The sequence below is a fragment of the Phodopus roborovskii genome, unplaced genomic scaffold (assembly GCF_943737965.1).
Source record: "Phodopus roborovskii unplaced genomic scaffold, PHOROB, whole genome shotgun sequence".
Taxonomy (NCBI): Eukaryota; Metazoa; Chordata; class Mammalia; order Rodentia; family Cricetidae; genus Phodopus; species Phodopus roborovskii.
The window spans coordinates 30,487,813-30,514,796 of NW_026126517.1; the positions used below are offsets into that span (position 1 = coordinate 30,487,813).

A 26,984-nucleotide genomic window follows, 5' to 3' on the forward strand; every position below is an offset into this window, starting at 1 on the left:
CAGGCTGGCTTCAAACTCAGAGGTCCGCCTGTCTCTGCTTTCTGAGTGCTAGGATTAAAAGACTTCTACTAATTTCTTTGTCTGACATGGACATTTAACAATATTAGTTCTTCTAACCATAAACATGGCAAGTCTTTCCATCTTGGGACTTCTCCAATAATGTTCATCAGGATTTTATAACTTACATAGTAGAGGTCTGTCATCAGAGCCTCAGTTGAATTTATTCCAAGATATGTTATTTATTTTATAATTACTGTGATCGGATTTGCCTTCAGTTTCCTTTACAGAAGGTTTATTAGTAGCAGGATGGAACTATACCTGCATGTAGGCATTTTTTGGCTTATCTGGACCTAAGAAAGAAAATGACACCCCTGATCCCACTGCAAACTACTGGACCTCAAAACCAGAAGCCTAAGAACAAAGCAAGGCAAACTTTACTTAACATAAAGGGACAAACATGTCCAAATACAGTTGTGACTTAAAATACTTCTCATGAATAGATCATCCTCTTCTGGAAAAAGAAATGTGGTTTCTATATACAGCCGAGTACTATTTAAGTCATAAAGAGACTTATTATCTTACATGTCACTTATTATCTGTGGGAAAATGGATCTGGAGAACATCATGTTAAGCAAAACAAAAACAAAAAGGCCAGACATAGCACAACCAATAGTGCATTCTTCTGTCACATGGAAAGAAAAGACACACAAATAGAAAAAAACCTGTGTGTTAGCAGAAAAAAAATGGGTGGGTGGGTGGGGGTAAAGATTTGCAGGGAAGAGGAGACTTCCTCAAGAGAGAATGAAGAACAGATATGATCAGTAAATACACATGTTCTTCTCCCCCCCCATGGCTTTTCTGTGCCCCTATAGTGGAGTTGGCTACATAAAACAATGAACTGTGTATTTCCAAAAGCTTGGGAGAAAGGGCTGTGAAGACTTTTATCATAAAAAAAACTATACACCTGGAGCTGGAGAAATGGCTTAGTGGTTGAAAGCACTGACTGCTTTCCCAGAAGACCAAGGCTTGAGTCCTAGCACTGAAATGGTAGCTCACAACTATCTAACTTCAGTTGTAGGGAATCTACTGCCATATTCTGGCATGCAAGTGGTATACTGACATAAACCGGCAAAACACCCACATATATAAAAACAACAAAAACCCTCTTGAGGAGAAATACTTAACCTAATTTGAACATTACACCACATACATAGATCAATACATTCCATTAACATGAGTACATTTTAGGCTTTCAGATAATTAAAAAAACAAAACAAAAAACTTCTCACAAGTATACAAGAACTCATTTCATGTGCTTCAATTACATCATTTCTTTTTTTGCATTACTGGGATTGATGGCATATATTGTCAATCTCAAGAAATCATACATTGTGGGAATTAAAAGGTAAGGAAAAAAAGAGCCCAAGACAAAAGGACCACACTATCCAGCAACTCCATTTCTGGTTTTATACCTAAAAGAATTAAGGACAGAGTCCTGAAAAGATTTCTACATACCCATGTGCATTATGATAGCATCCTATTGTTGGGGTAAAATTCCTAAGGTAAACAACTTATAGGACTCCTTCATTTTAGGCTCTGTGGTGAGACAGTATTATGGCAGGGAGCAAGTTGTCTTACAAAGCCGATCATATCAAAGACAGCGAGCAACAATACAAAGAGGCACCAGGATTCCATTTTTGAGTTCAAAGATCATAACACACCCTTCCCTTAAATCCTTGTACTCACCAGTTTACCTCTTAAGGTTCCACCACCTCTCAAGTGTTGAAATTGTTCAGAGTGTGGATACCACAGTAACACACTCAGAAAAATGGTCATTTTCAGTAAGTGCAGTAACTGTTAACTCACCTCAAAACTTCACCGCAGTCCAGGGATGAAAAGGAATTTCTTTAATAAGAAAAGTGACAGATGCCTCATTAAAAACGATGCAGGAAACAGTAAATGGGAAAACACTCACATTTGAGCATTAGCCATGAGCCATAGGACTGTTCAAACATTGACTGCTTCCGTTATTACCGCACCAAGCAGAAGCTGCAGCTAAAAAGGTAAAGGAAGATAAAGTAACAAAACAGTATTAGATCCAGGAGTAAAAAAAATTATTCATAGCAGATATGAGCACCTAAAACAGTGGTCACAGCCTGTGGGTTGCATCCGTTTCACAAGGATCACCTAAGACTACTGGAAAATGCAGATTTACATTACAATTCATAACTAGCAAAATTACAGTTGTGAAGTAACAATGAAAATAATTTTATGGTTATGGACAACTACATGACAACTGTATTAGGTAGGTTGAGAATCACTGGGCTAAAAGAACCAACATATGTTTCTAGAAAGAATAAGACTTTTTTTACCTTAGTCACTGGATAAAGTTTCAGTGGAGGGTAAGTAACTGAAGAGGTACCCTATGAAAATCACCAAGGTGCCTAGGAAGAAATGAAATAGGATACAAGATCTCCATAACAAAAACTGTTAAATGATTAACATGTACAAAGGTCTAGCAATGAAAGTCCTTATAGGGAAGATTTAACCACCAGTGAAACCAGTGATGACAAAGAATGATAAGCGGAGAGGGGAAGGAGGTTAGCAAAGATGTCATGCAGCCAGGACAGGGACAGGAATATGCCCACTATGCTGTGGCTATTCAGCAGAGAGGAAACCACACCAAACAAAAAGCTTTGCGTCCCCAGCTGTTATGAATGCAGACAATGCCATTTTGTACCTAACAGGATAAAATACTTTTTAGTTTGAAAATATAAGGCAAAAGCTCCTTGGTTTAGAACTTCTGCTTTTGAACAATATACTACTAAGTGTACACTCTTACTCCTGCTATATATAAAATCACGCAACCTGTTAGAGCAAAGTATGGGGCTTTTCCTCTAAAGAATAATTCTATTATATGAGATCGTTACTAATTCTGGACCCAATCTTCCTGGACACTTTGACTGTACTCTACAAAATTCATTTTGCCAGAAGCTGCACGGAGGAACATAAAACTTATCTTAAAACAGTATGATAAAATGAAAACATCACACTGAGAATGTTAGGATCTTTATTTTGTCATATCCTGGTGCAACTTAGTTTTATAGATTTGAGAAATGTCAAGTAGGTCATTGATCAGTTGCCTTCCTTTAGAGACACAGACTGGACCCCTCTTGCCTGGACTGAGTGCTGATTTTCCTGCTCACTGTTATCTCCCTAACCCTGTGCCTGCCACATACAACACTCAAGTATTTCATAAAATGGACATACACTTGTATAGTTAATATAAACTTGTATAGTTCTTTATTTATAAAAAGTGTAACATTCACGTAACAATGTAACAATACATTTAACAGTGCTAAACAAATCTATATAAAATATGTAATTCCTTTAAGGTGCAACTAAAACCCTTGAAATGGCACTTTTCTCTATCTTATACTGGCCTTCTTAAAAATGGTTATTCTAAACCTTAAGCTGTGCAAAGTTCTGCCTTTTTGCTTTTGTTCCTTTTACACCATATTTAAATTTGTGAAAGATTTCTAGGTGCACATTTTTTCCCATCTTAAGTGGACACTATCACGACCTTAGATTTGGGGCCTGATCTGGAAGCATTTTGAGGGGGTAAAAGAGCATAAGGTTGGAAGAGGAGCTGTTGCCTCCCTCACTGCAGACACATTAGCTAACTTCCTTTTCTAGCAGCTTCTCTATTCGCTTCTCACTGACTTATAACTGACCAGTGAATGCCACATTCTTTTCATTAAAAGCTCTTCAACTGAAGAGACTGTTTATATAATACTTGTGTGGAATGTCTTCTGACCTTAGACAAGTAACCTTTCTTCAACTTTCTCTGGACATACTATCACCAATGTTACAATTTGGGTTTTTTTTTTTTTTTGTGAGACAGGGTTTTTCTGTGTAATAGCTCTGGCTGTCCTGGAACTTACTTTGTAGAACAAGTTGGAGTCAAGCTCACAGAGATTCACCTGCTTCTGCCTACCAAGTGCTGGGATTAAAGATGTGCGCCACCACTGCCGGGCACCAGGTTTTGTTGTAAGAATCAGAAGGATTCTTACATAAAGGAAATGCCTGATTTTTAATACCTGTAAATCTAACCTCAATGGCTCCTGGTAACTGCCCATCTTACTCAAGCCTGTCAAAAATATTTTTCTAACTTAATCTTTTCACATTTCAATTAGTTGCTTCTAGGTTTACCTGAAAAAACCTGATATAGACTTTTCAAAGCCTTTGATAAAATCTGAATAGCATATGTTTGTGGCATATAATTTAAGGGTGAAGAATGGATCAATTATATAATTCAAATCTCTTTGGTGATTTAACTACAGAAACACATTACAAATTCATGTAGCTAGCCATTATCAGCTAATATCATCCTCTATCTATGAAGAGGTCAACATTTTCTTAAAGACACTCTAAGTTCATACATTCTCTTGGTTTACTACAACAGTAGATACCAAATATCCATAAGCAACTCTGACAAAAGACACTAAGAAGGAAAGTTAAAATGCAAAATAATTTTCATAACAGTTTTCAGAAACAGAGTTTGGCTTTGTGTGTGTATATATACAAATACCCATATGTGTATCCATGTATATATGTATATGTGTGTGTATATGTATACATATGGACTAAAAATCTTAGGCGAACAGCAAGGGAGAGGCATTAAGTGCACCACCCTTCACCCAGCCACCATGGTGAGACACATGCAGGCTTAGACTTCACTGAAAAGACACCAGTAAAATACTCTGCCTATTAGCACAGAGAGGACAGAAAGCAGGTAACCATAGCCTAGGACACTCTTCTACACTACTCCTGGAGCCAGAAAATGTCTGTGCCATCCATGGGGATGAGACATGAGCAAGCTGTCTTAAAGAATCACTCTTTAGCTAGGCTACCCAGGATTCTCACACACACACAGTGTGTGTGTGCGTGTGCGCGTGCGCGTAAAAGGGGCAAAAATGAGTTCACCTTTCAAAATGACAAATTAGCCCACTAAACCCAAAAATCAACAATACAAACACCCAGCACTTGACTTAATAAAACTATCAGAGGGATCACAGAATAAGATGTTTAAGATAGTGACAGGAAAGGACTTGAAAAGTTAATTAAGCTGAATGTGGTGGTGTACACCTTTAATCCCAACACTTAGGAGTCAGAAATAGGTGGATCTGTTAGTTCCAGGTCACATAGCTGAAAATCTATCTTTTTCTTTGGACAAAAAAAAATTAAAGTTTATTCTTGCGAGTATGTGTGTGTGGACATGCACATGCCATGCATGGCAAGCATGTGGAGTCAGAGGACAGCTTTGTTGATTCTGCCCTTCCATTTTTTCATGAGTTCTGGGGATGGAACTAAGGTCATCAGTCTTTCACAGCAAGCACGCTTACCCACTGAGCCACTTTGTCAACCCTGAAAACTAATTTTTGAAAGAATCCAATTGGGTTAACAGGAGAAGAGATGTAGTTAACTGGAGAATTTGTAAACTAAGAGAAACATAAGAGAAAAATACAGCAATGGTTAATACCAAAGGGCCTGAAAGAGAAAGAGCACAGAACTCACTTAAGTACCACTTGCTACACCTGCATGCTCTTCCTCTCTAGATCTCATCACTTGGGGATGCTGTGACCCTGCAACTGAAATCAGAACATTTCTTCTGCTTTGGTTTTAGAGACAGGGTTTCTCTGTGTAGCTTTGGCTATCCTGGAACTTGCTCTGTAGACAGGCTGGCCTCTACTTCAGAGATTGGACTGCCTCTGTCTCCTTAGTGTTAGTATAAAAGGAGTGTGCCACCAGGACTGGACTGAAATTAAGTGTCTCCTCCTAAAAATGTTGAGGACCAGAGCTGCTTCTGGTTTTAGACATTTCCAGATTGTGAAACATTTGTGCAGACTATAAGCTAAGACTAGCTATGCACCTAATCTGAACCTCTGAAATGTGCCCAATATGTCAGAAAGTTTTGGACACCAGAACATCTCATGTTTTGGGCTTGGGAATTAAGGATGTTCAACCTTACTACTTTGCTTTCAACATGCTTCCCCCACTTTAACATGGAATTCTAGTCTTGAACTTGGTGCCTCAGACAGGTTGGATACATTTTCTACACTGAGCTATACTCCAGCCCAACATTTATTTTAATGTGAGTTCCCCATGATAGATATATTGACAATTATAATTTTAATGCCTACCCTTTTCACAATATCATTAAGTACTTAGTCGTGTGTGTGCATGTGTATGCACACACAATGACTGTCTGGGAACACCTCCCCCTCTCCCTCCCCCCGAGATAGGGGTTCTCTGTATTGTTTTGCAGGCTGTCATGAAACTCACTGTGTAGACCAGGCTGGCCTCGAACTCACAGAGATCCTTCTGTCTCTGCCTGAGTGCTGGGACTAAGGGTGTGTGCCACCAACGCCCAACTCTTGGGAACATGTTTTAACTAAAAAGACTTCTTAGAGCAGAAGTTATGAACTTGTCCTAATGCACACCAAAAGTAAAGCTCACTGCTGCTACTGCTGTTTGCAGTTCATGCGTACCTTGGTGATCCTACTGAAAACAGTACAAGCATGATCTTAAGGGTCAGCATTTATCCTAGGAGAAGATCTTGAGTAACTATTACTTCTAACACATGAGAGCAGAAATACCAATTTTTGGGTGGTGATAAATCAAGTAGAAAACTGGTTCAAAAGCAGTTATTAACTTGAATAATTCCTATCTAAATATGATGGTTGAGATGTAATTTTTGAAGTCTGAGTTTAAGGGTAATTCCTGTGCTGAAGATCACACCCAAGCTTTCCATCCTGGGAAAAGTCGGCTGAGATTTTTGGGATCCATGGCTTGCTGGATAAGCAAGTTCACCTGTCCACCCACACTGAGCACAGTGCCTTCTTCCACGCCTTTCAGTTTCTCTTGCAACCGCATCAAGACACGTTCAGCTACTTTGTTGAAACTCTGGTCAATATCACTAAGGATAAAAAACATGAAGATTACAATGAGATATAACAGCTAAGGGCTTGGGAATAACAAAGTCTAAGTAACTAACAATAGGTCCCTCCTAAAATCTCCCACCTAAGACTTCGTTTGCATTCCTGATCTTCTGCATTGGGGGTAGAATGGAGCTCAGTCTCATCTTCTGGCCTCTGCTGCAAATACAAAGCTTTTAGAGGATTCATAGTCCAGTCAAAGAGTGGATCGTACAAAAGGACCTAGACAGAAAAAAAAAAAAAAACAAAAAAAACAAATGATGTGCTCTTTGATTATGTAGTTAAAAACAATAGCCACCACATCATAAAGTAACACCAGTCACAAGCAGCTGGTGGAAGGAAACAAGTTATGTGTTTGTGCAGAGGAAGCTATTTTAAGGATAAGCTCCAAGGTTCTCATCCCACCTGAATTCACTCTTCCCCCAGGGTCGGGTGTCAGCCTGGGTGACACTGACCTAGTTGAAGGTTATTAGTAGTGTGGCTTTTACTCCCTTCTCTCCCCAGGTCTATGTTCCCTACTGGAGTTTTAGCACCATTAAAACTAACGTTTTGACTACTAATCTACTACCCACTCTTTTTCTACTAATTAGATCCCAAGCTGGGTGAATTTAATAAAAAAGATGTAATTTATTTAACAGCCATCTGCCCTGCTGTATGTAAACACAGATATTTCTTATTTTTATTCTCGTTTTTTTCAGTCAGGCCTAGGCAGTCTTAGTAGTAAGTGGAATACTTGGTTATGAAGGAAAATGATTCAGCAGGCCAGGCCAGCATCACAGGACCAGAATCCTTTCTGATTATCACCTTCACTGGGTTTCTGCAGCATCCATATGCTGAGACTGTAAAGTGTCTTTAGCATATTTCAACTGTAGGACATGTACTAGATAGCAATATAAAAAGCTTTGTGTTTTGTAATGCTGCTTTGAGGTCCTACACTGATAAACCATTGAGGAACTGACTTCAAAAGGAGTGACCTCAAAACTGGGAGGTCCCAAGACACTATTGGGAAGCTTGGGAAGCACTGCCCTAGAGCAGGAGGCAGCAATGGTGAATGGGAAACTGTTCTTCAATATTAGGAAAACTCAGCAAATGACAGAGAACTTTCTGTGTCTGTGAGGGATAGATATGTTTCAAAATGATACAGGTACTGTAAGTGGAGATCATTTCTCAGATGTAATATTGTCACTCACACCACCATGGTAAAATGTTAACTGAGTCTTCTAAAGGATAGTCTTAATAGTGGAAGTGAAATACAAATGACTCTAAACTCTACCTGCACAGAAGGAGTGATTTACAAAACACACATGCTCCTATTTCTTCATCCCTAGAAATTTGTTTTGAACTGCTTTAGAAACAGACCAGATGATACCTATGTGCAGCCAGGCCTGTACTCCCATCTACTTCCTGTATTTTCCTGTGCAGGAAACAACTGAGTTCTTGTTTCACACATCCTTATCAGGCTTGTAATGACCAGCAGAGGTACACAATTCTCATTTGGGCAGAATTAATGTCATAAGCACTGGAAGTATGACTTTCTTGCCTCTCTGTCCTGGGTCTACATGAAATAATGAACCTGATTTAAACACATACGTTCTACAGGTCACAGCTCCATTCAGATGTGCTATCTCAAAGATAAATAGCAAACAGGCACTGCAGAAGCCTCAACAGCAAACTCACTCTTCAGTTATGCTCACCACTAATACTGCTGACACTCTGATTCACATGTACATTAGCTCAAATTTTTGTAGGAAAAATGATACATATTGATTTCTCTTCAAGGAAACCCATCTCATAATCCCATATGGGATACATATAGATACACTGATATGTGTATGCACACACATGTGTTGGTATGAATGGAGACCAGAGGTTGATGTCAGATGTTTTCTTCAATCATTTTTCTACTCATTTTTTGAGACAGTGTTTATCACTGAATCAGAAACTCAGCAATTTGGTTTTACTGGCTGACCAGTGAGTCCCAGAGATCCTCCCATTCCCACCTTCCCAATGCCTGGGATTATAAGCATGCACCACTATGTTAGATATTTACATGGGTTCTGGGGGTCCAAACTCAGGCCTTCATGCTTTTGTGGCAAGCACTTTACTGAGTTATCTCCTCAGGCTGAAGTGGGATGTCTAAGATGTCAAAGTTCTCATTTATTTATTAAATATTGGAGATTACTGAACAATGCTATAATATCCCAAGGAACGTAAGGTTCTAGTCCTAGAACCATTTCTAACCCCAAGCTTTGTGATGTAAAGATACTGCCCACTGTGCCCCTTTCTGCTGCTGCCCAGCACCACTCTACATGAAACGTAGCACTGCTCCTCAAATGAGTACTTCCTAATACGGCAGGCTGACTGGCAAAGGGATCCAGATGTCTTTATGCATACTTTACCTCTACAATGGTTAGCAAAGTTTCCTGAGAACTGCGCATAACTTCCATGGTTTTTTCACAGCATCTGCAAAGTGAAATACATTACAAACATGAATTTTGTAGCACACCAATATTTCAACCCATCTTTGCCTATATGCACTCATGCATACATACTTAGATGATCCCTGAAGGAAATTTTTGGGAATTGCTAGCAAAGAGCAGACCAGTTGGCAAAGACAGCATTTAGGAGATGTTCCAGAAATTAAATATATACAAATACATGTGTGTATATTTCATAAGCTCAGCACTTATTTAAAAAAAATACACTACTACTATGAAATACTTTGTCTTGATTGATTACTGAAGCAAGTATGAATTTACTTTTACAAGCTGAGATTATGGATCTTTACTGCGAAATCTACAAGAAACAGCAAAATGTGTGGCTTGGAGTTATACATAGTTCTTTCTGGTAGAACTATCATCTCTTAATCCAAAATTGGAGATCTCTATCAGGTCCCTCCTCCTTGGAGCTCAGAGAACCTCACTGAAGACCTGGAGAATTGTAGGAACCAAAGGGATCAAGGACACCGGGAGAACATGGCCCACAGAATTGACTACAGGGGACTCACAGGGGCTCACAGAGACTGAAGTGGCAATCAAGGAGCCTGCATGGGTCTGTGATAGCTCTTCTACATTCATGTTATGGCTGTTAGCTTGGTGCTTTTGTGGGACCCCTGATATTGGTTGTGGGGTATCTCTCTTTTGCCTGCTCTTGGGACCCTTTTCCTCCTACTGGGTTGCTTCACTCAGCCCTGATATGAGGGTTTGTGCCCATTCTTACTGCATGCTGTTATGCCACATTTGGCTGATATCCCTGGGAGATCTGCTCATTTCTAAAGGGAAATGGAAAGTGGATCTTGGGGGGGGGGGAGAGATAAAGTGGAGGGGCACCTGGGAGGAGTTGAGGGAGGGGAAACTGAAGTCAGGATATATTGTATGAGAGAAGAATAAATAACTAAAAAAAAAAAAACCAAAAACCAAAAAACAAAAAAACAAACAAAAAAAACCTATCATCTCTTTAATAGCCTCAACAATGAGCACCAGCAAAACAGCAGAAACAGCTAAGGTTGAGTAACAGTACAAGTGGGCCTCTTCCAGAGGAGGTTAGGGATGACAACACATGTCATGCTGAATTAAGTTTCCAGGTGGCAGGAAAGAACTATTATTACCTGTATCGAGGGTCTTTTCCTTAGTATTGTAAAGTACTGGGAGGTGATTCTACCATCAGAACCCATCATATATAAATTTATTAACTTAATAATTTTGGTAGCAATATGTATGCCTTCCCTCCCTTACCTTCTGAAGACACCTTCCACACCAGTGATGCCCATGCCATCCACGATATCTCTGCTGAGTCTAAAAGGCACTGTTTCTGGAGTGGGAAGGATTTTACCCTGCTCAAAAGCCACTCCTAAAATCAAAGAGATGTAAAGCAACAAAGTATGATGGGCTGACACACTGTCTCCATAAGTGTATGCTAACTTTGTACAGGCAGCAGATAATTTGTCACTCACACTCTACTACCACTAGATGATTATTATATTTTTGCTTTCCCTACCTCACCTCCATCACCTATGAGAACCACTTCAAATGCAGAAGAACTTCTTAACAAAGGAATGCACACTAAAAGGATCATTTTTAAAACCGGGTAATTGGTATGTTTAAGATGTAGAAGACGTGTTGTAAATGTTTTAACATATTTTAAATAGAAAGGTTTTGAGACACAAACTCATGCGCTTATTTTGAGGTAATTACAGATTCACATGTCTCAGCCTTTTAAGTGCTAGGATTATACTCATGAACCACCAAGTCCACTCTGGTTTAGATGTTCAATACTAACATTCCAAAAACCCCCATCTTCAGTGTGAGATCAGAATCTCCTCTAGCCCAGCGACTCAGCCATCTCTACTGCTGAGAGTCTGACTTGCCATTACATCCAAACTTTTATATTGAGCTTATACTACTTTCCAGAAACCTCACTAATGTTTTGAAATAAACTCAATGTTTTCACTTTTTGTTTTGTTTTTAAAAATGAAACCTGTATTCCTTTGTTGGATGCTTTGGATGTCTGGAAATCCCCCTCCTAGACTATACAACTAACTTCAATTGCACAACCTAGAATACAGTTGTCTTCAATTTCAATTTCCCGGTCACTAAAACTCTAGTTAAAACCTTTATCATTTCATGTCTACACTATTATTTTCTCTCTTAACTTACTGGTTCAAATTGCTTAGAAAGTTACCTAAAATTCAAACATGACTGTCTCTTGGTTAAATATTTTTTCACTTCCCACCATTTAAAAGATTAAAAGTCAAAACTATCTTTTAAATCTACTATCACTTTCTCTCAGGCTATTAATTACAGGTAAAGTTCCTTCTAGCAATATTTAGGACAGCTCTCAATTACTATCCCACCTTCTCAATCACCCTTCTTTTCTTGAGCTGCTACCTCTTACAGTGAATTTCACTCATTATAGTAGGTGGAGATGGCAGCTCCTCTCACTATAAGTGCTTATGCTTAAGAAAAAACTTAAGTTAGGTATTTCTGTTGATATGTTTGACTTCCTCATATTTCTAATATGCTGATATGCAAAGAGTCCTTGATGACTAAATATTAAAGATACATATCTTTTACTACTCACCCAAATCTATGTGTACCAGTTCTGCTGACTGCTCGTTTATCAAGATATTCTGTACATGCCTATCACCAAGTCCAAGGATGTAACCAACTAGGAGGAAAAAAACAAAACCAACATGTGAAATCTGTAACACATATTCAATCATAACCTGATTAGTTCTGTTGACTCTATGCAATTTTAAGTAGTTCATTTTAAAGCTATTTAAAGAAAACTATACATAGTAAGTAGTGTATAGTTCAAGTCAAATCTAACCAGATACTTTAATGTATATTACATTTTAAAAATAGATGTGCTGCTAAAAAATAGTTTCTCCTTATTAAAAAGCACAGGTTTCCCCTGAAATTAGTATGGTTAAAGATAGAGAGACCCTGATTTACCTGGGCCAACATAAAACACTCAAAATTTTTATTAAGTGTTCTTACAAAATGAGAGATACAGTGATTGGCAACTTCATCAATCAGCAGTGAAACTTTCCGCTGCCTGATGAATTATGCTGACCAGAAACTGATTGCTACTTTATCTCATCAGGTGCTTATACTAAGCATAACTCCAATTCTATTTTTAAGACAGACAACGGCACACCTTAAAACACCTTTAACCTGATTAGAGACATCATGCAGTGTTACAGAAAAATCACTGGGTAGGGACTAAGGATGTCCCCTGCATGGCTGGCCCTATTGTTAACTGAGCTTGCTTTCTTGTTTATAAACCAAACCACTTTAATCCAAGGCTGAAGAGATTCTCACAAGTATGCTTAAGCATACACGTCCTATCACAAGTACAGTACAAAAGTTGAAGAAATTAACATGAGACGGTTCCTACACTTCTATTAGCTCTCATGCTCTAGAATTTTAACACATTTATCTAACTTTATTTCACTCTCATAAAAAGTTAAAATGTCAAAACATACATTGTATAGCAAGTATTTAACTATGTATCACAATTTCTGCTCTGTAATTCTATTAAGCAATGTACAGAAAAACAATAATGAAAGAAAGCCAAAGGATAATATCAAAGGTTTTATTTTCCAAAGAAAATCTCCAAGAACCTATATTAAAGGAAGAAAAAATAAACCACACCCACTATATTAAAAACCAAAACAAAAACCAAAGAAAAAGCTGGGTGGTGGTGGCGCACACCTTTAATCTCAGTGCTCGAGAGGCAGAGGCAGTCGGATCTCTGAGTTCGAGGCCAGCCTGGTCTTCAAAGAGAGCTCCAGGACAGGCTCCAAAACCTACAGAGTAACCCTGTCTCAAAAATCAAAAAATAAAAACAATACTGGTTTTATTTTTCTCAGAATAGAATTCTCTTCTATAAAGATGGTTTTGAGCTAACAATCAGCATAAACAAACACAATGATCTAATTGTGAGGACAATTTGAGCAACAACTACCATTACCACTACCATCCTCTTATAAGCCAGAATGTAGTTATGTATTAATATGTAAGATACACAGGATTACCAATAGAAGACGTGGCTACACTACGCGTATATGCCAATCGTTTCTCAAACCAAACAGCTGGGTCCAAGAATTTTTCCATGCAGAAGTAACGGAAAACTGGTTCAAAGTTTTGGCAAATAGTCATGAAGGTATCATATTTCTCTTCAAAAGACTTCTTTTGCACTTCCTTTAAACAGAACATATATAACATTTTCTTAGTATTATGCTCATGTCATTCAACTAATATCCACAATGCTTCTAGATGAAATAGCTAATATAGATTATAGGGCAATAAAAAGAGAAGCAAGACATTCTACCCACAAGAGGTTAGCAATTTGGTCAGGAAAGCCTTTAATTCAAGTGATGATCCTATTAGGAGCCTATCCCTTGACTGCTTTTTAACTATTTTCTAATTTGAAGGGTCTTGTAAAATAGGTGGAGTGACACAGAGATTCCAGAGGCAGCTCCCAATAAACGTAGGTGATGTCACAGCATGCTTTGTGACAGGATGGAGACGTCAGACTTCTGTCCTGAAACCTCTCTGTGGCATATGCTCCCAAAGCAAAGTTTATCGACTTTAGTGGGCTCAGTGCGCATCCATTTGACGATGGCATCCTAACTTGAGTGATGTTAACTAGTTAACTTGAGTGATATGCCACTTCATTTCCCACACAACACCCTCACTACCCTTCCAAACACAAACACACTGCTTGTCTCACTATCCAGAAAACTGGGAAGAACATATCTTTCTCTACACTTTTTTGTTGTTTATTTTTTAATAGAATTTCATCTAGGTGTATATTGTATATTGAGCATATTCCCCCCACACTGTTCCTGCTCACCCAATACCCACCCCTTTGAATCCTTTGTATCCCTCAACAATTTCACTTCTGTTTTCCTTCATTTTATATATACGTATATGATTTTTTTAAAAAAAATTTAGGAACCACAAATTTGAAAACTCATACATCTGTCTGAGCCTGGTTTAATAAACTTAGTATTATTGCCTCCAGTTGCATCCATTTTCCTGCAAACAACATAACTTTTTTTTTATTTAATTTTATATAACAAAGTCCAATTAAATGAAAACAAACATTTATACACAATATTTGGGAATTTGGGCGTCGTTCTTTCCAAACTACTTCCTGCTGGTAAGGGGCGCTGTCTTGGGGGATTCGAAGAAGATTCAGATATCCTAGCTGTAGTCTGTAGGGCTGTTTTGTCCAGCTCAAACAACATAACTTTATTCTCCTTTAAGCCTTAAATATTTCTATTTTCTTTATCCACTTCTGTTGCTGGACACCTAGAGTGGATCTAGAATTTAGATACTGTGAATCCCTGGACGTCCTTCAGACACAAGAACAGTGTAGTTGGGTCATAGGGTAGATACATTTTTAGGTTTTTGAGAAACCTCACATTAACTTCCATGACTGCACTAGCAGTATAAGGGCATCTGTGCTAACATCTGTTATTGTTTAATACCTAAATTTATTTTTAATTTTACTTTATATGTATGGATATTTTACCTATACACATGTATGTACACCATATGGGTGCTTGTTGGATACCCTGGAATGGGGTTGAGGATAGTTGTAAACTACCATGTGTGTGCTGAGACTTGAACCCAGGCCCTCTGAGATAGTATTAACTGCTCTTAACTTTGAAACCATCTCTCCAGCTCCATCTTATTACATTTTTATTTACTGTGTGCATATGTGGTGGTTGGTGGGGATGGGAATGCAGGTACCATGATGCACATGTGTTAGTCAGAGCATAGCCTGTGGAGTTGAGTCGGTGCTCTCCTTCCACCATGTGGGTCCTGGGATCTGAACTCAGGTGGTCAGATGTAGCAGTAGGAACCTTTGTACATGCTGAGTCATCTCTCCAGGTTCCTTGTCCTTAATGACTATCAATCTGACTTGAGTAGGAGAGCATCTCAATGTGGCTTTGATTTGCTTTTCTCCAATAGCTAGTGAAGCAGAACACTTATTCACATGTTTATTCAGATTTTATGAACTGTCCATTTCATTAGCCCAATGGTCATTTTTTTTGTTTCTTTTTTTTTCTTAATGTTCTTTGTTTATTTTAGATATTAATCAGACAAATGTATAGTTGGCAAAGACTTTTCTCCATTCTGGAAGCTGCCTTTTTGTTTGATTAACTAACTCATTCTTTTGCTGGACAGATGCTTTGTAACTTCATGTGACACCATTTGTTGACTGTGGGCCTCATTTCTGAGTGACTAAAGTCTCGTTCAGAAAGACCTCGCTTGCAGCAGCGTTTCCCCACCTCTTTCTCTAACAGTGTGATAGTACTTCCAATCAATCAAACTCTATCAGCTTTGCCTCCTTAATTTATCTACCTACCCATGATTATCCATTTGTACCATTAATTAGTCTTATTTAGTTCAAATTATATTTCTAATCTGTTTTCTCAAAACGACAACATACATTACTGTCAGAATTATCTTTCTAAAATATAAACTGTAGCTGTGCGTGGTGGCACATGCTTTTACTCCCAGCACTCAGAAGGTGGAAGCAGCAGATCTCTGTGGGTATAAGGGCAGCCTGGTTTACATCAAGACCTCGAGGATAGCCAGGACTAGAGGACCCAACCTCAATATTCCCCCTCCCCACTGCCCCCAAAAGCAAACCTGATATCCTATTCTCTTCACAAGGACCCTTTTCACCTACAGGATAGAAACATTTTGCAGCAATCCTCCAATTTTAGGATCAATTACTACTCCAGCCTCATGTACCCTTCTCAAAACCCAAGCCTGATGTCTATACCTATGATGTTATGCCTCCTCCCTGTTGCTTGTATGCTTCTATGTGGAAAACCTACTTATTTAAAAAGCTTGGTTCAAAGTTCAGATACGTTCTCACTCAGGAAGCCTTTCAAAAATCTAATTCTCTCCACTCCTCTCCACTAGGTACAATAAGCACTTCCTCTTTGAAGCCCATCCTTTACCTTAGATACCCTGAACAGACTCCCATCAAATGCTGACTGCATATTTAAAAAAAAAAAAAAAAAAGAAAGAAAGAAAACTTTTAGGGTTCAGTGAGGTGGCTCAGCAGATAACGGAGCTTGCCATGCAAGCCTGGCAACCTGAGTGCAATCTCTGGTTTCCACATACAGGTACAAGGAAAACTGACACTATAGAGTTGTCCTGTGACATTCAAATTTGTACCATGACATGAGTGCCCGCATATACACACCACACAGCTACACAAACACACATATACACAGGTACACACCACATACACAAAGTTTAAAACAAGCTAACAACAAAAACCATGTGACAGAAATCAAAATGAATTTTCTGGGAAAAAAAAATCAAAACACTAAAACCAAAAAACAAATGATGTACCTTGGACAGCAAGGTTCAAAGCTCTACTATGTGATAAGTCACTGACCATGGGCAAATTATAGTCCCTAAACATATCACTTTAATGTAGGGATAAGAATGATGAATGTCAAATTTGTGAAGTCTCAGCTTGGTGCCTGGTTGACAGGAGGCATTAAATAAATGCTGCTAAAACAGCAAGTAAATGTTAAAACAGACAGCCAATAGCATGGAAATTATTTCAGAAAGTTGTTTCATATAAAAATGGCTTAACGTCTTTCTCTTTTTAAATTGGTATTTTGTTTTATTAAGAATCGACTTATCACAAATTGGAAGCAAACTAATATAAACTGGACAATGTTTACATTTCTAAGATGACAGGGTTGGCACTTCATATTGTGTAAAGACCTTCCTGTGTCATTCATTCATCTTGGTAAGTTTACATATTGTAAACTACTATCTTCAACAATTATGTTTTGTATTTTATAATATTTGGTAGCTTTATAAGCTACTAAACAACCTTGCAACTCACCATCATTTTCTTCTGGCACTGATAGGCACTGAAATCATTTGGCCTGTATCTTTTATGAGCACCTTCTTCATTGTTGACAAGATATTCACCAATAGGGATGGTTCCTGTGCACCATTCAAGAACACCGCTTCGCTGAGAAAGGGGAACCACCTGAGGTGAAATCAAATACCTTTGATTATAGAAAGATATTAAAGAACTGTGGATGACCATTCATCTTCAGCAGTGCAAAGCATTTCCAGGATTTACCAATATCTGCCTACAAGAGATGAAGCTCCTGGGAGGAAAGCAGGAAAAAACTAGGCTCAGAAACTAACATCTTTCTAGCTTCTGCTTAGACTTAAGAGAAGTCACCCATCTCTCAGTTCCCACAATTCTCTAAGAGATCATCATGTTAATGATACTCAGATGTATCACATTATCTGTATTACAGGTGCTATGTGTGATTGATCCACAATTAATTTGTTCATTTAGCAGTGAATGCTTTCATTATGCTTTGTAGCCTAGGATCCTTGAACTTGGGATGCTCCTGCCTCATTCTCTGGAGTAGCTGGGATTATAGGTGTGCACCATTGCATCTGCTACTTTCTTACACTTTTGCTACCCATGAGACTTAGGACATTTCACCTAGGAAAATAATTACTTGTGACTGTGGTCTCAATTTTTAACATACTTTCACATTTAATTACATGTATTTTTGTTTATAGCATTAATTTCAAGAAGAGAAAAATACTTCCAAACAAAAATGAGAACTTTTTACTGAGACAGTTGTTTTTAAAACCATATTTTATAAACATCCAAATGTAAAAATAATGAGGAACTAATACTATTTTATACATTAAAGAGCTTCAAAAATCTAAGAGTTTGTCCAATCTGCAGGGAAAGAGGGGAAGCTATTTTGTGTCTCTTGCTGTGTTCAGTCTCGCCTCCTCCCACAATCACAATGTTTGCTTGCTACTGCTTTTCCATTCTCATGTATTTTTGTTACTTTATTTTCAAAGCTATCTATGTGTAAATACAAATTTTATTTACAAATTAATTATTACTGGGGGCATGAGTGCCAAGTATGCAAGTGGAGGTCAGAGGACAAGATAGCTACAAATTTTAAATAAAAGATATGTGTCAGCTTCTACAATTTTCTTTTTCTTACTTGACATTCTCAAGTTTGGCTTTGTTAATATACTTAACTGTCATTAATTTTATAACTTTATGATACATACATACATACATGTCCAGTTATCCAGTTTGCATTTCAACATTTGTATTGGTTGGTATTGTTTTTACTTTTTGAAGGAGGCATGTAGGTCCTTGTGCTCACAGATAAGAACTAGGAAAACTTTTGTCTCTTCAAAGGGAGACATGTATGACTTGCTTTCTGCTCAGAAGCCTGAGAGCAAAGGTAGTTGATAGCTGGTGAACTCTGTTATCTGTATGGCCAAGACAAACCAGCTTCTCCAGACCCTAATCATGAGCATTGTTTACTGCAAGTCTACTTTCTCAGTTAATATATATAGAATCTATCTTTATGTCACTCTTATTTTACAAGATTCTCGATGTAGACATGGCTTTATTGTGCACATGGGTTTGAGTTAATCATCACTGGGAAACTTTTGCCAAATAACGCTTTGCTTAAAAAAATGCTTAAAATAAACTACTGAGTGTCAGACTCTTGAAATTTGACCAACACTGGCTACTGAGTCGTGTTGATCCAGACTTCTTGCTGACTACAGTGTTTGTGGAGACCACCCACAATTTTCTCTGCAGTGATAATCCACTGGTGAATACATAACAGGGAATGTACTATCTTTAACTTACTTAATGAAGTTAACTATCCAAGGTGACTATTGTAACTTATAGACTTGCCAGGAAAGCGGTTACTGAATTTTTCCCACACATTTGTCTGACTTTTACATTTGCTACTTTCATGTTAATTGTAGCACACTGTGGTTTTAGTCTGCATTTTTCAGATGACTAACAGAATATCATAGGTTTACTGACCACTCACTTTTTCCCTTATGAATTCTGTTCTTTACTATTTTTTTTCTGCTGACAAGCTTAAATTCCCTGTCCAAACTTAGGTCTTCATGCTTGCAAGGCAAGCAAGCACTTTACCCACTGAGATACCTCCCCAGCCCCACAAATTAAATTTCCATAAAATAAAATAAGGTGTCTGAGCTTAACTCTGAGAGCAGATGAGGCAGGAAGATATTAAAATGAAAATTGTATTGTCCAACCAGAGAGTGGCAATCTATGGCGCATTGGTCTATTTCTATACAGCACACATGCAAAGAATGGCTTTACCGATTTAAAATGCAAGAGACCTAAGTGGCTTTCAAAGTCTAAAATATTCACTGTTTGTTCCTTCACAAAAAACATCTGTTCATCCTTGGAATTATAGGTCTGTACTACTGGGCTTTTCTTGGCCCCAGAATAGAAGCCAGTAAGTCAGTTACCTTGTATGTGCAGATAGTCAGTTTCCTCTTTCTAGTCTCAGTGTTTCTCTGCAGTAGTGTATTGCACATCTGGAAAACCTGCTGCATGACAGCATCTTGCCTCAGGTCATCACGGCCCTTCAGAAAAATCAGACATAAACAAGTATAGTTTACTTTACTATAAGCACATAGGCATCTAAGAACAGGCAGTACAAGGCATCCAGAAGTCAATCTGAGCTATGCTCCCCTTCAGCATCTCTTGAATAATTAATACCTACCTTCATTCTTGCCTTTAGAAAAAAACTATGAAACTGGGAAGCAGACTAAAACAAAAGACTAAGTTTCTCCTAACTGAACTCTCTCATCTGAAGGCACAGTACAAAATACCCACATAAAGTAATATTTCATCTCTCTTCTATCTTCAGTAAGACCCCAAAAGCACCTACACAAGTAGAACAAAGCAAGGAATGTTGTTACTTTCCAGTACAAGAACACATGGCACAGTATCAGGCCCAGTATATTAAGCAAGGGCCTTAAATCTGTTCTAATTTTTTTTCAAAGCAAGCTCATTGTGTGTGTACACCCTGATAACATTCTTTCCCTTGAATCAACTGTAGAAGAGCCTGCTAAGCCCAGTAGTACAGACCTATAATTCCAGAAGCTCAGGGGTCTCAAAGTCAAGTCTTGCCCAGTCAGCTTGGGAAGACCCATTTCAAATAAAACCTTAAAGAGAGCTGGAACGTAATTCACAAGTAGAGAATTGCTGAGCATGAGCAAGACCTTGGTTTTAATCCACAATAGTAGAAAAGTGACTTTCTCTGATGGTCTTTCAAAGAAAGCCGATAAAAAATCAGTTTGGTTCTAGCACACTGTATGTCTACTTCACAAATGTTTCCTGCCTGTCATTATTCAGGATCAAGCTAGGTCCAGACAGCCAAATGAGGAAGAAGCAAACATCTACTAATTAACCCCCAAAGGACTATACCAGAAACAGGAAGTCTCACCTTGACAAGTTGTCTCCTTTCCTTGCCGTCAGAACCCACACAATCTATTATTTTTGGTAAATTTAAACCTCCTGCTAAGCGAAATTCTGTTTTAAATGATTTTATAGTCACCAGATTTTCATACTCTCCTGTGGGATCAACCTAATAAATGATAAGTAATTATTATAGTACAGATAAACAATGAACACTGAAGAACACCAAATTATAGATGGTAAGCAGAAAAATGAGAACATATTGTTTTTTAAAAACTGGATCTCTAACTTACTTAGTCTAAAGTTAGAATAAATGACCTTGATAGGTTTTTTATTTCATTTGCTTACTTTGTGTGTGAATATACATTTGGGTGAGCATAACATATATGTGTGTGTTGCCATGTCAGTTCTAGGGTTGAGCTTTGGTTTACAGGCTTGGCAACAAGTGTCTTTACATGGTTAGCCATCTTGCCAACCCAGATTTTTAAAATTATATATTATTTAGTTTACTTTTTTAAACACCTTTTAATAAAACTTCAGCATTTCCAGTCTATCAGAACGGTACTGTAAAAAAACTTCTGAAAAATCAGAACTTAGTTGTCACATATATCAAATCACCTAGGAAATTATTTAATTCACAAGAATATGATTAATTCTGAAAAGTGAAAAATATTCAGTTAAACAACATAGCCTAAATCTGCTAACCCATAGACAGAACAGGTTAAACTCACTAACAAAAGATACTAATTTTAATGTACAAACTGGAATGAAAGATGTATCATATACTTAACATACCAGTTTCTAAAATGGTAACCTTACATGCATCCTGCCCACATGGTACTTCTAGTAATAAAAGATCACTGTGAACAGCTGAATTCAGTATGTACACACAGCAACTTAAAAGTACTGTACTAGCTGTTGTTTTATTAAATAATATAATATGTCACAACTAATACTTCCACTGTACACTGAATTATTAAAAAAAACAAAACAAAAACAAAAACAAAAAAACCCCAAAATAACCACAACAAATTGGGAAGAGTAGTGTTGTGCACATTGCAAACCCCAAGAGACTCAAGTATAGTTTAGGGATGAAGTGCTTGGCTACCATGGGCACCATACCTTCACATACATGCGTGAATGCACAAAATGAATAAGAAAATAAAGTGAAGCAAAATAAATGGGCCACATGCCTAAAGTCCCAGGCTTGCTTAAATTACTGAGCAGGCTCAAGGTCAATTCACTGAGAGACCCTGTTGCAAAACTAAAGGTACAAAAAGTCTTGCCCAGCATATACTAGGTTGAGTCCCTAGTGCTAAAATTAAACAGTAAAACAAGTGGAATTCTCAGAAGCTTGTGACTATTTTAAGGTTTGGGGAAAGGAAGTCTAATGCAGACAGACAATCTCTAGCTGGAAACACATGGAATTGCAATTAGCCATTTGGACAACATAAAAAGGAGGTCTACAAATAATTTAATCTACTAATGTGCAATTTAGCTTTATTAAAAATCAAGAGTTACTGGTAAATTACCTTAATTTCCATAGTGGGAACAACAACATCTTCTAAGTTCTTCAGTTTAGTGATTGGCTGATTTGCTGGAATATCGATGCCTTCTATATTTATAAATAAAGACATTTTAGTGAAAAGAGTAACCTGAGGAATATCACTGAAGAAAACAACACTTTCAAACATACTTCTCTGATTCCTCCACTGAGAGGCATCCAAGTTTGCCAATATAATGTAGGCATCACAGAGAGCCTCCATGTCCTTCACCATCTTACATCTCTCCCTTCTGATAGTATGGATTATTTTGGTTGCAGCTTCTGTTCGATCCTATCATCAACAATAAGAACAAAGAAAGAAAAAGAATCACTGAACATTTAAGCTTCTTGGAGTAATACAAAGAGAATTTATATCCAGGAAGAACTATAATTCCTCAGATACAAACAAAACTCGAATACTGTGAATGAAATATACACTAAAGGTTAATGACTTGGGTGCTTTTCAAAAAATCTGTTTTTCTGAGCTGGAGAGATGGTTTGATGGTTAAGAGAGCTTACTGCTGGGTTCAGTTCCCAGCACCCACATAGCAATTCTAGGTCTAGGGAATCCAAAAACTTCTTCTGGCATCTGTGAACACCAGATACACACACGCATACACTCACACATTTTAAAAATAAATCTATTTTAAAAATCTGTTTTTTCTTTGTCCATTGCTACAAGAAGACAAAACCAAGCCAATATTTATGCTCTGGGAAATGTTCAGGAATTGTTAACCATTTTGGGTGGCATCATAATGAAGGATTTAGAATTTAAATACCACCAGAATTACACATTCCTAAAACCTCTGAGAATTAAGAAAGGAATATTCTGGGAAGGATGACCACGACAAAGTGCAGTTATATTCACTATGAATACCTCATCAAGCTGGGAGCTTTCTTTGGGTGCAGTTTTGGTTATTCTACTTCTTCTTGTTGCCTCTGGTTTGCTCAAAAGTTCATCTTTGTTCGCATTTGCTAAGGCCAGTATAATGAACAGAGTATGATGGGGGTGGTCGATTGAAATCCTAGAGATCAGCTATCAGAAAATTTATAACTATTAGTTTTACATAATAGAAAAAAAAATCTAAATATATTTTTTCATTTTGCTCCACATCTAAATTCAAGTTATATCATTAGTTTGCAGTAAGTAGTGTATGGAATGTGTCTGTGTGAGAGAGAACTAAAGAGGAACATCAGAAGTAAGAAACAAATTTATCTGTAATAAAAGAAAACAATTTTATGTTCTGATTTCTCATTTTCCTTTATATGGTATTCAGTAATATGAATGAAAAGAGATTATTACATTTTGACTTCAGATCTACTTACATTATTGAGGACTTCATGAAATCCTAGGCCTCCCATCATTTTGGTCCCCATTCTGGCAGCCAATTGATACATGAGAGGTAAAAATTTATATGATGAAATCTTCATTCCATCTCTCTGACATTAAAAAAAAAATGCAAAATTCAGAAATGTGTAACATAACCTCACATCTAAGCCAAAATGATGACACTAAAATAAGGCTCTTCCACTAGCATAAGCTAGTGGCCATCAAAACTCCACTAACTATATAATTTCCCTTGTCTCTTGGCCTGTCTCAAAGTCCTTCAAATGGGAAGCCTAGCAAGCCTTGATTTAGTGGCAATAATGGTGGGAGGGGGAAAGGAAGGGAAAGAGAGAGGGAAGGAGGGAGGGAAGGAGAGAGGAAGAGGGAACTGGAATCGACATGTTAAAAAAAAAAAAAAAAAAAAAAAAAAAAACTTAGCCCTAAATTAAGTTGCATCCAGAGCTGTAATACTAATAACTGCATACATTATAGTGACTAAGAGAACAAATGTAGACCTACTATGGTTTCAATTCCCAAGAATTCAGTGAGTAGCAAAATGCAAGTTATTTTCCCCACATGCTGGAAATAATGAAGTTTAATATACACAGCAGAAAAGACTGATTCTGCTAACCCTGAGTTTTACCATTCTTTTCAATTCCAGAGAAACATTTACCTTCAAACTTATTGACAATATATATTTATTTTATGACCCTATCTTAAGATTTTTTTTCCGATAAAAACTTTGAATGTACTCCTGTATGTTAGGAAGTGTTTTTTTGAGTGTGTGTGGGGGGGAATCCCTCCAAAACATAATTCAAAAGGAAAATTTTTGCTTAGGATCACATTATCTTTCATTGTTTTTTTCCTAGGCACTCCCATATACTATCTGCAAAGATAAAACACCAACATAAATTCTCTCACCTCCACGCAAACATGCATCATTTAGTGCTCATACTTATTCATGGAGCACCAAAACCACTGCTAGGGAAACACAGAGACATACAAAACCAACTATGGAAGGGGCTTATGCCTCAGTTTTTAAAGCAGATGCTCAAATGCTGGGTTGGGTTAAGACTTGCCTTCATCATTCCATTGACTTCAGGAACTCCAGAATTTTCAAGCCAGAGGGAGCAAAGCCGGAAAACCCACATATCATGGTCTTCTCCACTTAGCAAGCAGTTGATGTAGTTCTCAACTGCTTTACACAGGAAGCGTTTACGGTCCTCTTTCAATGCACGCAGAGCACATTCATCTAGCTCCAGTTCTCTCTGAACCTTTACTGTGTATCTTGCATTAGATAAATTCACAGATAAAAGTCACAAAACTTTACATAATGACTGTAAAATCATACATAATATACAGCATAAATGAAAAACAGGTATTTACTCCAAGAAAAGAACAAAATTCTAAGGATAATAAAATGAACTAAATTATCACAACTGCAACTAATAGGTCTTCCATATACCCAAGGACAGAGTGGACTCTATAGTTAATTCTGTGCTTACTGCAAACATACAAAAACCCAACGCAGACTTAAAGGAACTTCACAATACAAAGGAAGCCAAGTTTTCTGTACTTAATTTCAGTACCTAGTAAAACCAAACAATTAACACCCATGTACTCTGCCAAGAGCTAGACCAAGACATCAGTTCTTCAGAGAACATTTGACATTGTACTGAAGACTGAAGTTGTGATTAACCACTGAGAAAGCCTATTTTAAAAAGCCAATTTAAGTGTTCAAAACTGTAACTCAGATGAGAAGTTCAAGTCCCACATCTCATGCAAACTCTTCCTTAGCTGAGCATAAAACCACTGCTTATAGACATACAGTTACCTGTTAGTCTGAATTTTATGTTCCCTTAGAAGGCCCACTTCTTCTTTGGCTCTTTTTAAGAGAGCTTGCTTGTTTTCAAATTCTGATGATTTCATGTAGTTTTCAATTCTCTGGTACTGAGTATCGGAGAACCGTGCTAATGAGAGAAATGCCTTCATCTGTCCATTTCTGAGCTCACCGCTTTTGCCATCATAACTTCCAGCAACTTTCACCGCCTTTAACAACATACAAACCACTTAGACAATATTTACAAATGTCAAACATAGTTAAAAGAATCACTTGGATCAGGATAATTCACTCATGTATATATATGTAAGTATGAAACTTGATGGCATGGAACCTTTATCAGCTAACAGATGCAATGAAGTGTGCAGAAATGAAAAGCTCTTTAGTATCAATGACAATCACATCTTACTTTTTTCCCCCAAGGAAACAATCCCATCTATAAAAAAGCTATGAAATAAAATATGGTAATGCTTAGCAAACAGGATAAATACCTGTATAATGAAAAAAATAAAACATGAAAAAAATAACTTACTGAATGAAATAATTATTTCCCAAATTAGTGACAAGGAAGGACAAAAAAAAAAAAAAAAAAAGAGAGAGAGAGAGAGAGAGAGAGAAGAAATAGTAAGGTCAAGGGAGACTAGAGAGGTGAAATCCCAACTCTTACTGTGGGTGGGTAGAGTACACACAAACAGCAATGATGGCTTGTATGTTCCGTAATAGGATATTTTGTACAATAGCCAGAAATAACTTCCTGAAAGAGTAGCTAGGGGTAGGTCTAAAGCATAGTTGGAAGACATACATGTATTCAAAGCTGTTCCTTCATTCTAATCTAACCATTACAGAGCCCAGCAGGAGCTGAAAGAATGAAACCACATTTACATTTGCTTTTGAGATATATGTGGTCTTCATAAAAGAATCAAGTGTATTATGCTAAACAACAACCTTCAGAGCTGCACCAACAACCTACCTTTTCTAGGTAGGTCTGCATGATGACTGCGGGATTTTCTAAGCAAGTTTCCGCCAACCAGTTGCCACACACCCTCAGACATTCTGCATATATGACCTTGAGACCTGCATCATTCTGTATTAAGAAAAAAAATTCTTAAAATGTAATTCCTTTTCAAGATTACAAAAATGTCCTCCATGTGGGTAAAAAGCAATCAGAAATATTTTTTCTTAATGTTTTTAGCACATGGCTATTCAATAGTAAGTATACAAGTTCATGAAATAACCACATTGATCTAACATTATCATCATCGGAACAACTCATATTTACTGAGACCTCAAATAAGCCAGGAACCTTCCAACAGCTTTATATATTTATTAACTCATAATATTCACAGAAATCCTAAGAACAAGGTAGATTATTATTACCTACTACAAAATAGATGGATAGATTTGTTTGAAATATGAAAAAATTTCCAAGTTTCATATCTGAAAATTTTCTAAATTTCTTTTCGTAATGTCTTGCTC

The 26,984-nt window shown here is 37.4% G+C and overlaps 1 protein-coding gene across 1 annotated transcript in view; it reads right to left on the reverse strand.

The window, feature by feature from the left end:
- Positions 1 to 3,280: 3,280 nt before the first annotated feature.
- Atm (ATM serine/threonine kinase) overlaps positions 3,281 to 26,984 on the reverse strand; it is a 100,744-nt gene continuing 77,040 nt past the window's right edge. The window contains exons 48-63 of the mRNA XM_051197473.1: positions 26,479 to 26,592; positions 25,503 to 25,717; positions 24,748 to 24,955; positions 23,668 to 23,781; positions 23,219 to 23,377; positions 22,495 to 22,633; positions 22,331 to 22,413; positions 20,827 to 20,967; positions 19,844 to 19,960; positions 17,394 to 17,543; positions 13,537 to 13,702; positions 12,078 to 12,164; positions 10,733 to 10,847; positions 9,398 to 9,461; positions 7,084 to 7,220; positions 3,281 to 6,979 (exon numbers count right to left, since the gene is read on the reverse strand). Coding sequence (XP_051053430.1) covers positions 6,796 to 6,979; positions 7,084 to 7,220; positions 9,398 to 9,461; positions 10,733 to 10,847; positions 12,078 to 12,164; positions 13,537 to 13,702; positions 17,394 to 17,543; positions 19,844 to 19,960; positions 20,827 to 20,967; positions 22,331 to 22,413; positions 22,495 to 22,633; positions 23,219 to 23,377; positions 23,668 to 23,781; positions 24,748 to 24,955; positions 25,503 to 25,717; positions 26,479 to 26,592 — 2,193 coding nt within the window. The 3' untranslated portion in view covers positions 3,281 to 6,795. The remainder of the gene's footprint in view (positions 6,980 to 7,083; positions 7,221 to 9,397; positions 9,462 to 10,732; positions 10,848 to 12,077; positions 12,165 to 13,536; positions 13,703 to 17,393; positions 17,544 to 19,843; positions 19,961 to 20,826; positions 20,968 to 22,330; positions 22,414 to 22,494; positions 22,634 to 23,218; positions 23,378 to 23,667; positions 23,782 to 24,747; positions 24,956 to 25,502; positions 25,718 to 26,478; positions 26,593 to 26,984) is intronic.